The 13307-nt window shown below is 45.7% G+C and overlaps 2 protein-coding genes and 1 long non-coding RNA gene across 5 annotated transcripts; 2 read left to right on the top strand and 1 right to left on the bottom strand.

Annotated features, from left to right (window-relative positions):
• Nucleotides 1–2451: 2451 nt before the first annotated feature.
• LOC118963010 lies at nucleotides 2452–5112 on the bottom strand. The gene is made up of 3 exons (XR_005050270.1): nucleotides 4991–5112; nucleotides 3485–3557; nucleotides 2452–2595 (listed from the first exon to the last, which is right to left on the bottom strand). It is a non-coding gene; the product is annotated as an uncharacterized LOC118963010 (long non-coding RNA).
• Nucleotides 5113–6150: 1038 nt separating this feature from the next.
• LOC118963009 lies at nucleotides 6151–9502 on the top strand. 3 transcript variants are annotated; one of them, XR_005050268.1, is made up of 9 exons: nucleotides 6151–6484; nucleotides 6568–6658; nucleotides 6757–6925; nucleotides 7015–7121; nucleotides 7212–7295; nucleotides 7756–7934; nucleotides 8080–8531; nucleotides 8660–8947; nucleotides 9057–9502. XR_005050268.1 is itself a non-coding variant. In XM_036974691.1 (8 exons), exons 4-8 carry the CDS (start codon nucleotides 7085–7087, stop codon nucleotides 8847–8849), a joined length of 942 nt encoding a protein of 313 aa, XP_036830586.1. In that variant the 5' UTR covers nucleotides 6151–6484; nucleotides 6568–6658; nucleotides 6757–6925; nucleotides 7015–7084; the 3' UTR covers nucleotides 8850–8953. The 3 variants fall into 3 exon arrangements, 2 of the variants coding, with proteins under 2 accessions (XP_036830586.1, XP_036830587.1); XM_036974691.1 differs by lacking the exon at nucleotides 9057–9502 and having other exon boundaries at nucleotides 8660–8953; XM_036974692.1 differs by lacking the exon at nucleotides 9057–9502 and having other exon boundaries at nucleotides 8652–8953.
• LOC118963011 lies at nucleotides 9343–10361 on the top strand. The gene is made up of 4 exons (XM_036974693.1): nucleotides 9343–9439; nucleotides 9484–9840; nucleotides 9931–10152; nucleotides 10231–10361. Exons 1-4 carry the CDS (start codon nucleotides 9343–9345, stop codon nucleotides 10359–10361), a joined length of 807 nt encoding a protein of 268 aa, XP_036830588.1.
• The last annotated feature ends 2946 nt before the right edge of the window (nucleotides 10362–13307 follow it).

Raw genomic sequence — 13307 nt, 5'->3', positions numbered from 1 at the left:
TATCCAACTATTCACTGAATTAATTAGCATTCTCAACAGTCACCACTCACTAAAGTTTATTTCAAACCAACAGATACACATGCTTTACTCCACAAACACAGTTATCACCCCAAACATACATTTAGAGGCATCGTTAAATCACAAATTATACAGTTTCATAGGATTTCCTCCTGCAAACAGGACCTGGGAAAAGCAATTCAAACATTATTTCAGGCACTCAGACAGAGAGGTTACTCTAAACAATATCTCAGAACCATAAAAAACAGCACCTTGGGGGCCCTCTCTCCCATTCAACCTACACACTCACATAACACAAGTCTGTCAATCACTCTTTTGGACCCCAACCTCCATTATAGAGGTTCCAGAGACATTTCCAAATCCTCCGCTTCCCCTGATTTCAACCCTAAACCCTAACCCTAACCCCTAACCCTAACCCCTACCCTAACCCCAACCCCAAACCCACCCCTCTAACACTAACCCTAAAATTGATAGCTTATACACTAACATGAATACAGCAACTGGAGTACAGACAGTTAGAAATATTTTCCATGCACACCCAGATAGCAATAGATCAGACAATTAAATATTACAATTATTAGAAATCAGCCTCACACACAATGACTTTATATTTAATGATAAGCACTACTTACAGGTGGAGGGAACAGCTAGGGGCAAGAAATTTGCCACGGCATATGCAAACTTTTACATTGCTGAATGGGAGAGAGAGGCATTGGCCAAGTGCCCACATCAACCTACAATCTATTACAGACTTCTAGACGACATTATAGCCTCACGATATCCAACTATTCACTGAATTAATTAGCATTCTCAACAGTCACCACTCACTAAAGTTTATTTCAAACCAACAGATACACATGCTTTACTCCACAAACACAGTTATCACCCCAAACATACATTTAGAGGCATCGTTAAATCACAAATTATACAGTTTCATAGGATTTCCTCCTGCAAACAGGACCTGGGAAAAGCAATTCAAACATTATTTCAGGCACTCAGACAGAGAGGTTACTCTAAACAATATCTCAGAACCATAAAAAACAGCACCTTGGGGGCCCTCTCTCCCATTCAACCTACACACTCACATAACACAAGTCTGTCAATCACTCTTTTGGACCCCAACCTCCATTATAGAGGTTCCAGAGACATTTCCAAATCCTCCGCTTCCCCTGATTTCAACCCTAAACCCTAACCCTAACCCCAACCCTAACCCCTAACCCTAACCCCTACCCTAACCCCAACCCCAAACCCACCCCTCTAACACTAACCCTAAAATTGATAGCTTATACACTAACATGAATACAGCAACTGGAGTACAGACAGTTAGAAATATTTTCCATGCACACCCAGATAGCAATAGATCAGACAATTAAATATTACAATTATTAGAAATCAGCCTCACACACAATGACTTTATATTTAATGATAAGCACTACTTACAGGTGGAGGGAACAGCTAGGGGCAAGAAATTTGCCACGGCATATGCAAACTTTTACATTGCTGAATGGGAGAGAGAGGCATTGGCCAAGTGCCCACATCAACCTACAATCTATTACAGACTTCTAGACGACATTATAGCCTCACGATATCCAACTATTCACTGAATTAATTAGCATTCTCAACAGTCACCACTCACTAAAGTTTATTTCAAACCAACAGATACACATGCTTTACTCCACAAACACAGTTATCACCCCAAACATACATTTAGAGGCATCGTTAAATCACAAATTATACAGTTTCATAGGATTTCCTCCTGCAAACAGGACCTGGGAAAAGCAATTCAAACATTATTTCAGGCACTCAGACAGAGAGGTTACTCTAAACAATATCTCAGAACCATAAAAAACAGCACCTTGGGGGCCCTCTCTCCCATTCAACCTACACACTCACATAACACAAGTCTGTCAATCACTCTTTTGGACCCCAACCTCCATTATAGAGGTTCCAGAGACATTTCCAAATCCTCCGCTTCCCCTGATTTCAACCCTAAACCCTAACCCTAACCCCAACCCTAACCCCTAACCCTAACCCCTACCCTAACCCCAACCCCAAACCCACCCCTCTAACACTAACCCTAAAATTGATAGCTTATACACTAACATGAATACAGCAACTGGAGTACAGACAGTTAGAAATATTTTCCATGCACACCCAGATAGCAATAGATCAGACAATTAAATATTACAATTATTAGAAATCAGCCTCACACACAATGACTTTATATTTAATGATAAGCACTACTTACAGGTGGAGGGAACAGCTAGGGGCAAGAAATTTGCCACGGCATATGCAAACTTTTACATTGCTGAATGGGAGAGAGAGGCATTGGCCAAGTGCCCACATCAACCTACAATCTATTACAGACTTCTAGACGACATTATAGCCTCACGATATCCAACTATTCACTGAATTAATTAGCATTCTCAACAGTCACCACTCACTAAAGTTTATTTCAAACCAACAGATACACATGCTTTACTCCACAAACACAGTTATCACCCCAAACATACATTTAGAGGCATCGTTAAATCACAAATTATACAGTTTCATAGGATTTCCTCCTGCAAACAGGACCTGGGAAAAGCAATTCAAACATTATTTCAGGCACTCAGACAGAGAGGTTACTCTAAACAATATCTCAGAACCATAAAAAACAGCACCTTGGGGGCCCTCTCTCCCATTCAACCTACACACTCACATAACACAAGTCTGTCAATCACTCTTTTGGACCCCAACCTCCATTATAGAGGTTCCAGAGACATTTCCAAATCCTCCGCTTCCCCTGATTTCAACCCTGACCACAACCCTAACCTTAACCCTTACCCTAATTCGGGTTCGTATCCTGCTCCTGTCCATAACCATAATCCAACCACTAACGCTAACCAAAACCCCACCGCTAACCCTACCCCTAATCCTAATCATAACCCTCCTAGAACAGATTTTGAAATTGACCCCCCTCGGAACCACAATCTTCTTTCCTCCTCTCATTCCCCTTCTGAGCAGCAGACAATCCTCATCCCCCTAGTTACTACATTCTCACATAGGATCAGACCGTTACATCAGGTGTTCAAACACAATTTTTCCATCAACCAACAGGCATACACACCCCTCCAGCCGTATAGAATAATCTCAGCATTTAGGAGGAATAAGAGCCTCAAAGACATCCTCATCCAAGCTAAATACAGTACCAAGCCCCCAACCACCAAAATGACCCACTTCAGACCAAGAAAATGCATTTCAAACTCATACAGCAAGACCTCCACTCCAGTTTTAGACTCCATTTCACTCTACACTCCAAATGTCATATGTGTATAATCACTTGCACATTTGACAAAAAAACACTACATTGGGGAAACCCAGTATACAATAGAAAATAGACTTAAACAGCATTCTATACAATAACAAACGGGCCCATTTACACACAGAACTAGTGACTCATTTCCAGGATCACCCCATCACTTACCTCAATATATCAGGATTACAGTCGTGTTCTGGGTGGACCAGTTACACCAACTTGCAGCGGAGGACACAAATCACTGGAAACAACAAAAAAAAAAGTTTCAGGACCCGTATCTCCCATTCCCCAAGTGGACGCAAACACGGCAAAAATCTACCGCATACACAGGATCCCAAATGGACAAAAACGCGATGGTAAGCGGGACAAAGTAGTAAGCCACCACAAGACCTCAAAACTCACAATTTCCATTTTCGAAAGATAAAGTTCATTATAAACATACCAGCTGCGTGCTTGCAGACGCGATAAAGACACACAGGTTAAAATATCAAAACAAAATATGTGACCAATGGCATTAAATTGGGGACAGGCCGAAAAGCTTGAAACACATATGGCAATTTAGCGAGTTAACCCGCTAGCTAATTTGTCCTGTGATATAAACATTGCGTTATTGTTTTACCTGAATTACACAAATTCCTCTACTCCGACAATTAATCCACACATAAAACGGTCAACTGAATCGTTTCTAGTCATCCCTCCATCTTCATCTTTGAATTTATATGGTAATTGTCATCATCACAAATCAGTTCTTCAATCAACCACGTGAGTGAGGAGATATCACGTGCATAGAAAGAAATCCCAGGGGGGACACGACCCCCTATCCTTGGAAAAATATGATTTCCCCCCCCAATATATCACTGTAAACATATCTATGTAATTTCAATAATATGAATGAACGCAATGAAAGCACTTATGCTGATGATAGACACTTAATAGCGCGTTTTTAAGTTTCAAAAGATTGCGACCCCCGCCCTTTGCCTCACAATGGTTTGATCCACTGCAGGTCATTAGTTTTGTTGGAAGCGACGACCAGCAGCTAACTAACTACCAGCAAACCATCGCTAGCGGTCTTCAGCGCGGAAAGCTCTCGCCAGTTCGAAAAACGCGACTCTAACCAGAGCATAGCGGACCTATTATTATTTATTTTTTTATCCCCGGATTACCAGCGGATTCCCACCGCAAACGGAACATTTTCAGCTGGGTCTTCACAACTAGCTAACTGCAACCCCGGATGATTACTCCTGGCTAGCGTTTCCATCCATTTAGCTTTGAAGCTAGCCCGGCCAGAGCCCATGTGCTACCACCGAAGCATACTCCTGGGCTACAATATCCGGACCCACGACCGGTCTATCGATGTCACCGCATGAAGAGGTATAAACAGACTCACCCCATCGCGACGTCCCCAAAGGCTAACTTTCTAGCCCTTGCTATCTCCTTGCTTGCTAATTCGGCCTGCTAACTGCTAGCTTGTTTAGCCCCGGTCCGCTAACTACCTTGTTAAGCCCCGGCCTACTAACTGTTAGCTTGTTAGCACAGGCCTGCTAACCGTCTGACTCAACGCGTCCCAACCACTCACCGGACCAAATATTTACTTTAGAACACATTCAAGAACCTCCAGAAGCTAACTAGCTACAAGCTATTTAGTCATTGTTAGCCACTGCTAGCGGCCTTTACCTTCTGCACAGCCAGCCAGTTTTCTTAACCTGGATAATACTCGCCAGTCATGCTTCTCTGCCCCGCCCACCGCTGGCCCCTGGACACTGATCACGTGGCTACATAGCTGATGCATGCTGGACTGTCCATCAATCACGGTACTCCATTTTGCTTGTTTATGTTTTATCTCTCGGCCCCAGCCGCACTCACGTGGTAATTTCGCTTAATTTGCAAAGAAATCCACATTAAGGACTATAAATGTGATGAAATATGACATTAACACCTTTAGCCAACCGCATTTTTTTTTTTACTACAGAGGCTACCCGAACTGTGTAATTTAACAACATCTGTAGATCGCTAGCTACTGTAGCTATAGTATGCTGCATGCTGTGGGCAGGCAAGTTAGCATTGTCTATCAAATATTTTTCTGACAGAAATGGATAATATTCGATGTGTGTATATATATATATAGCAAAGAAATGAAAATAATCAACTAGTAAAATGTGGTGATTTATGACAATAACTCGTCTAGCCAACCGAATTGTTTGACTACAGGAGTTACCCGAACTGTGTAATTTAACAACATCTGTAAATCGCTAGCTACTGTAAACAAGGTTTACAAAAACGCAAAAGTTTATTTGACTGCTAACAACCCTATAAAACCTTAGCTAACATCTATATCAACTCAAACTTGGAATTGTATACTGTTTAATTGTCTATTTATCTTCGTTTTTTGATGGCATGCGTCTGAAGTGTATGTAGTTGGATGCATTGTATGATATGTGACAACATGATTGTCATTGGGGCAAACGTGGCTTTCTATGATTTTAACTAAACTGAATTTAACTGCATATGAGCTAATAATCAACCTAACCCGGCACCCCCCTCCACACCACTGATATCGTTCTATACCCCCCCCCCCCCCTCACTGCTGTCCTCCTCCTAGCAGACTTATCAAGCAAACGTAAGTTCCTTTATATGTATCTAATACTGTTATGCTGTTACTTGTCACTGCACTCCTCAGTCATGATAATAGTATTTTTCTTGCCTCCTAAGATGGAAAATCCTACTTTCCGGTTCACGCCTTCACAGGAGTTGGTCCTCAAGGCCACACCGCAGGCAGTTAAAGTGGCCGCTGACGGCCCCCCTGCTTCTGGTGCCCAGGGCCCTCCTGTGAGGGCTAAGAAGTGGGAGGAAGTGGAAGCAGAGGCTCGAGCCCGTGTCGTCTCCTAGGGAGGTGACCCCGTTGCAGAGATGGTCGTCCTAAGCCGGTGCACGGTTCAGTTCGGCAAGTACCGGGTACAGATCTTCAAGTGGATGATGGAGAACGACGTGGGCTACATGATGCACCTGGTAACGGTGCATCAGAAGGAGAGGGAGCGAGAGCGCAGTGTTTCCCAGCATCCCCTGATGGCCAACAAGGACGCCTTGACTCGCACGCCTATCCGGCCTTCGCTGAGATGGTCAGGTTCAACCGGGCACATGAGGAAGCTAAAGTCCTGTCCTCCCAGCCAGGTGAGTTTGTTTAATTCTTCTCATTGTATGTAAGATGTAACTCTTTTGCTCTGACAGTTAATTGGTTCACGTGCTGATTTCAGGCCAGGAGGGCAAGGCCCTTGTCGGCATTGGGAAGTACAAGTGGGACACGCTGCAGGACCTGTATGAGGCTACGGGTGCAGACAGGATAAAGTAAGGGGCGAGCGTCTTTTGTGTTTTCTATGTTCATGTCAGTGTTTTTTATGCACCATTTTACATCTGAAATGTTCCCTCTGCTGTGTCTCACACAGATATGTCAGGAGCATGAGGACGCAGACACCCCGTTATCCTGGGAGTGCGATGGCAGCCTTGATTGATTACATTCAGCGCAGAGACCAGGAGGGGGTAGCTGCTGTGGCCGGGCACGCCGCAGCCAACACCATCCCCGCCAGTAACACCCGGCCCAACAGTGCGGCTTACGTAAGTGTTACATATCTTAAAGGAAAATATAATTCTACTTGTTCCACACAGTTGGAAATGGTGACATATTTGCTGTTTTGTTTTCAAAGGCCTCTTGGTCCTGCGATCTCTGCGTTCCTTTCAAGGCGCTCTCTCGCCCCAGGTGAACTGCAGGCGAAGATGAAGAAACTCATTGCTTCTCAGCCTGCAGTTCAAGGTGAGTGTCTAGTTTCACATGTAAGATAAAAATAAAAATGTTTCGATAAGCTGTGTAGCTCACAATCCTTTCTCTCTCCACGTGATATAGGGGTGTCTTTCCCTCGACCAGCACTGCCACCAACCGATATATCAGACGCAGAGCTGGTCAAAGCAGCTGCTGACATAGACACATGTATGTTTTTACATCACTATTAATTGACATAGGACATTTGATAATTATTCAGTTCAAGTTTTTGCTGACATCTATTAGTGTTTTAAATATTTTTCCCTATCATCAGCCCAAGGAAATGTATTGGTAAGAGTCATCTGGGTTTTAGAGGAGAGTCACTGCATGTATGCACTATTAATTATCTTACCTTGCCACTGTAGCTGTCATCCTGTATGTTGTGGCTGTCATCCTGTCATCATGTAGCTGTCATCCTGTATGACTTTCTATTTTCCATTTTAATCACTAATTTCATGTAAGTTTTACACTCAAACTTGACCAACACTCATTTAATTATTTTGTTACATCCTATCACTGATTGATATTCATCTGGGCATGTTGGAATTGTGCTATTAACTTTCTCTGTTCATTCATGGAAGCATTTATTCATTCATTTAACCTATTTATTTCTGTGTCACTGCAAAAGCCGTATCCCTACAGCTCCACCCATCGCTCCCTCGGCCTCTGCCTCCAAATGACCGAGCCCCGGTCCCTGCCCCGGTTCCTGACCCGGCCCCTGCTCCTGCCCTACTAGGGCGGAGCGAAGAGGAGGATTTGCCCCGGCAGTCCTTCCTGCCTCCAAGGCCCGCCTCAGAAAGTGCTGAGGTAAATTCATCAACTGTAATTACTCCACATTGTTAAGATATTAAACATTGGACACAGTTGTCTTGTCTCCTGCATACTCTCTCCCTGTCTGTTTCTCTGAAACATTACCATCCCTTCTCCCCCATCACTCTCTCCTCTCACTCAGCTGCTGCTTCCAGAGAGTTGGCGTTCATCTCTCACCAAGGAGCAGCAGCAGTGGATCGGCCGCACGCTGTTCACCAGGAACAGCTTTGGGAGGTCGACACTCACCACTGACCTGGTCACGTGGTGGAACCCTCCCCAACCACGGCCGATCTACAATCAGCCACCCGCATCCCCCGACCCCTTCTTCGCATGTCAGCTGTTCCTTTGGATGCCCGTACGTATATGGGCATACAAGCTGGCATGTCCCCAGTCTGGGTGCAGAGGCACACTGTGCAAGGCTGGGCTCTACAAGACCATCCGGAGGGTCTTGGACATCGACCGCTGGTATCTCATGGCCACTGAGTACCTGGAATGCGGCCGGTGTAAGAAGAAGGTCGCGGGGAGGTCACGGGACCTTGTCAGTCAGCTGGACGCTCGGCATCGCTGCCAGTTTCCAGCAATATTGACATACAAGTAAGTTCACAAGGTTTTGTTAGTTAGTAATGAAGTTAAATGAATGCATGTCATTCATATGCTTTCTCTCACTCTCACACTCACTCTCACTCACTCTCTCGGCTGTCCTGTGACCTGCGGGTTGTGAGGATGCTGAGGTCGCGCACTTTGGGGACCAGTGAGTCACAGACCTACAGCAAGCTGTGTGAAAGTCACAGCGAGTCCTTGATGCGTAGTTGTATACGGTACCTCGGGGAGTGCAAGCAGTTTCTGGCATTGGGCGGCAGTTCACTGATCCACCGGAGATGCCCCCGGTGCCCTCACCCGTCTGGCTTCTGACAGTCTACAGCCATGACGTGCTATCGCGGCTGGACGAGGTGAAGGCCAGGGTCACCTCCGTCTTTGGGTCCATCTTAAAGATGGACTCTACCAAGAAGGTGAGTTTTCACTTAAAAATGTGAAGATGAGTCATGTCTTATTTATTTATTTTTATATCTATATTTAAATAATGTCTTTACCTTTCTGTCTTTGTGTGTTTGTCTCCAGGTGACTAAAAAGCTTGCGGGTACCGCTGCAGACACAGCCGCCTGGGTTACCAACGTCGGTAACGAGCATGGGCAGGTCCTCGTCAGTGTCCTCACTGCCGGTGAGGGCGAGGGCCTGCTCCCCATGGCGGCTGGTCTCATGGAACGGTAGCGGCTCGCCGGGGTGGCGCCCCCCCCAGCTCATGTACGTGGACCGAGACTGCTGCTCCAGCTTTGGCGGATCAAAGACAGCTGCCATGTACAATGACTGGGACCAGCTGGTGGTTCGGCTGGACATCTGACACCTGATGCGGCGGTTCGCGTCAGGTGTCACCTCTGAGAGCCACCAGCTCTACGGTCCCTTCATGCGGCAGCTGTCAGCCTGCATCTTTGAGTGGGATGCAGGCGATGTCTGCCGACTGCTGGAGGCCAAGAGGTCTGAGCTGGAGGGGAAGCACGGGATGGTCACCGAGGCAGAGGTTTCGAGGAAGATCGGCAGGAAGGAGATTGCTGTCGGCGTCGTACGCGTGGAGCCGCGGAGACCGAAGTCCTTCTCCTCGAGACCTTCAACAGCGAGAAGGGGGTCGACACCCTGGGCATCCCGTTGCTGGACTCCATCCGCATCCAGGCGATCTGGAAAGAGCAGAGGCGCCACCTCCACTGCATACAGGACCCACCCGGTGTACAGCTGTACACCGAGACCGGCAAAATCACCAAGGGCGGCGTGATGTTGCCGGTTTATCGCTGCGCACGGGGCTCCACATCCTTGGAGTCATTCCATCTCCACCTCAACCGGTTCATCCCAGGTAATTGTCATTGTGGAGCTTAAAGTAATGCTTATTGTTTAATGTTAACAGCAACAGCTCTCCCACTCTAATCGTGCATTGTTCTCTCAGGTACCAGGGCAAATGCAATGCATTTCCAGGCATTCCTGTTGGATGGACTGATGAGGTGGAACAAGGACCGTGCGCAGGCAGCAGTGGAGGGGAAGAACAGGAAGCCCCTGCTCTCCTACAGTGGCTACCTGCAGCACATCCTTAACCTTAGCAGCAAAAGGGTGCTTGGCAAGGAACAGGTTAAGGACTACACCAAGCCTAGCGAGTACACAGGTAAGTCAAGTAAGAGAATGAACATTTACATCAGTTGCATTAATTACATCCCATTAACACTTCTCTACTCTGCTTTTTATTTTATAGGGGAACTCCTCGGAGTGGAGTACCTGTACTCGCAGACTGGCAGAGTGCTGCAGGATGTCAGCGGGGACCCTGACCTTCCGGAAGAGCAGCTGTCGAGCAGCTCGACGAGGGCTTTCAGGAGGAGGATGTAGACCAGACAGTCCACATCCCTCATGTCCCTCGTGTGAGCGCCCCGTCCTCCAGCTCGGCGGCACCTCTGTCAGGGGAACCCGCTGACGCACCCAGGTCTGGGCCATCCAGTCCCACCGCCCCTGAAGACGGAAGCTCTCCTGAGGCCCCTGGTCGACACAGTTCTCCTCACCCTGACCACTCCTCTGATTCAGAGGTAATTATACTTGACCTTTTGTGTTGGTAAAAAAAATACATGCTATTGCAACAATTCAGAGACTGGCGGATTAATACTTTTCTGTGGTTGATCATTGTTTATTTGCAAGCAAAAATATATAACCGTGAGCTTGCAGTTCCTACAACTTCCACACGATGTCGCCAATAACGTCATTTTCGTTGACAAAAATCCTTTGTGTAATGACAAATACGTTTTTGTAAACAAATGACGTTATTGGCTACATCGTGTGGAAGTTGTAGGAACTGCAAGCTCACGGTTATATATTTTTGCTTGCAATAAACAATGATCAACCACAGAAAAGTATTAATCCGCCAGTGTAATGACAAATCATTACACAAAGGATTTTTGTCAGCACAAATGACGTTATTGGCGACATCGTGTGGAAGTTGTAGGAACTGCAAGCTCACGGTTATATATTTTTGCTTGCAATAAACAATTCAGAGACTGGCGGATTAATACTTTTCTGTGGTTGATCATTGTTTATTGCAAGCATCCTTAACCTTAGCAGCAAAAGGGTGCTTGGCAAGGAACAGGTTAAGGACTACACCAAGCCTAGCGAGTACACAGTTAAGTCAAGTAAGAGAATGAACATTTACATCAGTTGCATTAATTACATCCCATTAACACTTCTCTACTCTGCTTTTTATTTTATAGGGGAACTCCTCGGAGTGGAGTACCTGTACTCGCAGACTGGCAGAGTGCTGCAGGATGTCAGCGGGGACCCTGACCTTCCGGAAGAGCAGCTGTCGAGCAGCTCGACGAGGGCTTTCAGGAGGAGGATGTAGACCAGACAGTCCACATCCCTCATGTCCCTCGTGTGAGCGCCCCGTCCTCCAGCTCGGCGGCACCTCTGTCAGGGGAACCCGCTGACGCACCCAGGTCTGGGCCATCCAGTCCCACCGCCCCTGAAGACGGAAGCTCTCCTGAGGCCCCTGGTCGACACAGTTCTCCTCACCCTGACCACTCCTCTGATTCAGAGGTAATTATACTTGACCTTTTGTGTTGGTAAAAAAAATACATGCTATTGCAACAATTCAGAGACTGGCGGATTAATACTTTTCTGTGGTTGATCATTGTTTATTTGCAAGCAAAAATATATAACCGTGAGCTTGCAGTTCCTACAACTTCCACACGATGTCGCCAATAACGTCATTTTCGTTGACAAAAATCCTTTGTGTAATGACAAATACGTTTTTGTAAACAAATGACGTTATTGGCTACATCGTGTGGAAGTTGTAGGAACTGCAAGCTCACGGTTATATATTTTTGCTTGCAATAAACAATGATCAACCACAGAAAAGTATTAATCCGCCAGTGTAATGACAAATCATTACACAAAGGATTTTTGTCAGCACAAATGACGTTATTGGCGACATCGTGTGGAAGTTGTAGGAACTGCAAGCTCACGGTTATATATTTTTGCTTGCAATAAACAATTCAGAGACTGGCGGATTAATACTTTTCTGTGGTTGATCATTGTTTATTGCAAGCATCCTTAACCTTAGCAGCAAAAGGGTGCTTGGCAAGGAACAGGTTAAGGACTACACCAAGCCTAGCGAGTACACAGTTAAGTCAAGTAAGAGAATGAACATTTACATCAGTTGCATTAATTACATCCCATTAACACTTCTCTACTCTGCTTTTTATTTTATAGGGGAACTCCTCGGAGTGGAGTACCTGTACTCGCAGACTGGCAGAGTGCTGCAGGATGTCAGCGGGGACCCTGACCTTCCGGAAGAGCAGCTGTCGAGCAGCTCGACGAGGGCTTTCAGGAGGAGGATGTAGACCAGACAGTCCACATCCCTCATGTCCCTCGTGTGAGCGCCCCGTCCTCCAGCTCGGCGGCACCTCTGTCAGGGGAACCCGCTGACGCACCCAGGTCTGGGCCATCCAGTCCCACCGCCCCTGAAGACGGAAGCTCTCCTGAGGCCCCTGGTCGACACAGTTCTCCTCACCCTGACCACTCCTCTGATTCAGAGGTAATTATACTTGACCTTTTGTGTTGGTAAAAAAAATACATGCTATTGCAACAATTCAGAGACTGGCGGATTAATACTTTTCTGTGGTTGATCATTGTTTATTTGCAAGCAAAAATATATAACCGTGAGCTTGCAGTTCCTACAACTTCCACACGATGTCGCCAATAACGTCATTTTCGTTGACAAAAATCCTTTGTGTAATGACAAATACGTTTTTGTAAACAAATGACGTTATTGGCTACATCGTGTGGAAGTTGTAGGAACTGCAAGCTCACGGTTATATATTTTTGCTTGCAATAAACAATGATCAACCACAGAAAAGTATTAATCCGCCAGTGTAATGACAAATCATTACACAAAGGATTTTTGTCAGCACAAATGACGTTATTGGCGACATCGTGTGGAAGTTGTAGGAACTGCAAGCTCACGGTTATATATTTTTGCTTGCAATAAACAATTCAGAGACTGGCGGATTAATACTTTTCTGTGGTTGATCATTGTTTATTGCAAGCATCCTTAACCTTAGCAGCAAAAGGGTGCTTGGCAAGGAACAGGTTAAGGACTACACCAAGCCTAGCGAGTACACAGTTAAGTCAAGTAAGAGAATGAACATTTACATCAGTTGCATTAATTACATCCCATTAACACTTCTCTACTCTGCTTTTTATTTTATAGGGGAACTCCTCGGAGTGGAGTACCTGTACTCGCAGACTGGCAGAGTGCTGCAGGATGTCAGCGGGGACCCTGACCTT

This window comes from Oncorhynchus mykiss, unplaced genomic scaffold (assembly GCF_013265735.2).
Source record: "Oncorhynchus mykiss isolate Arlee unplaced genomic scaffold, USDA_OmykA_1.1 un_scaffold_831, whole genome shotgun sequence".
Lineage (NCBI taxonomy): Eukaryota > Metazoa > Chordata > Actinopteri > Salmoniformes > Salmonidae > Oncorhynchus > Oncorhynchus mykiss.
This window is presented reverse-complemented; position numbering and strand designations above follow the sequence as displayed.

Coding starts and splice junctions, on each gene's coding strand:
- LOC118963009 (XM_036974691.1), top strand. CDS start 7,085: ATGAAGAAACTCATTGCTTCTCAGCCTGCAGTTCAAG. Junction 7,935..8,079: donor CCGCCTCAGAAAGTGCTGAG/GTAAATTCATCA, acceptor CCTCTCACTCAG/CTGCTGCTTCCAGAGAGTTG. Junction 8,532..8,659: donor CCAGCAATATTGACATACAA/GTAAGTTCACAA, acceptor GCGGGTTGTGAG/GATGCTGAGGTCGCGCACTT.
- LOC118963011 (XM_036974693.1), top strand. CDS start 9,343: ATGCGGCGGTTCGCGTCAGGTGTCACCTCTGAGAGCCACCAGCTCTAC. Junction 9,841..9,930: donor CCTCAACCGGTTCATCCCAG/GTAATTGTCATT, acceptor TTGTTCTCTCAG/GTACCAGGGCAAATGCAATG. Junction 10,153..10,230: donor CGAGTACACAGGTAAGTCAA/GTAAGAGAATGA, acceptor TTTATTTTATAG/GGGAACTCCTCGGAGTGGAG.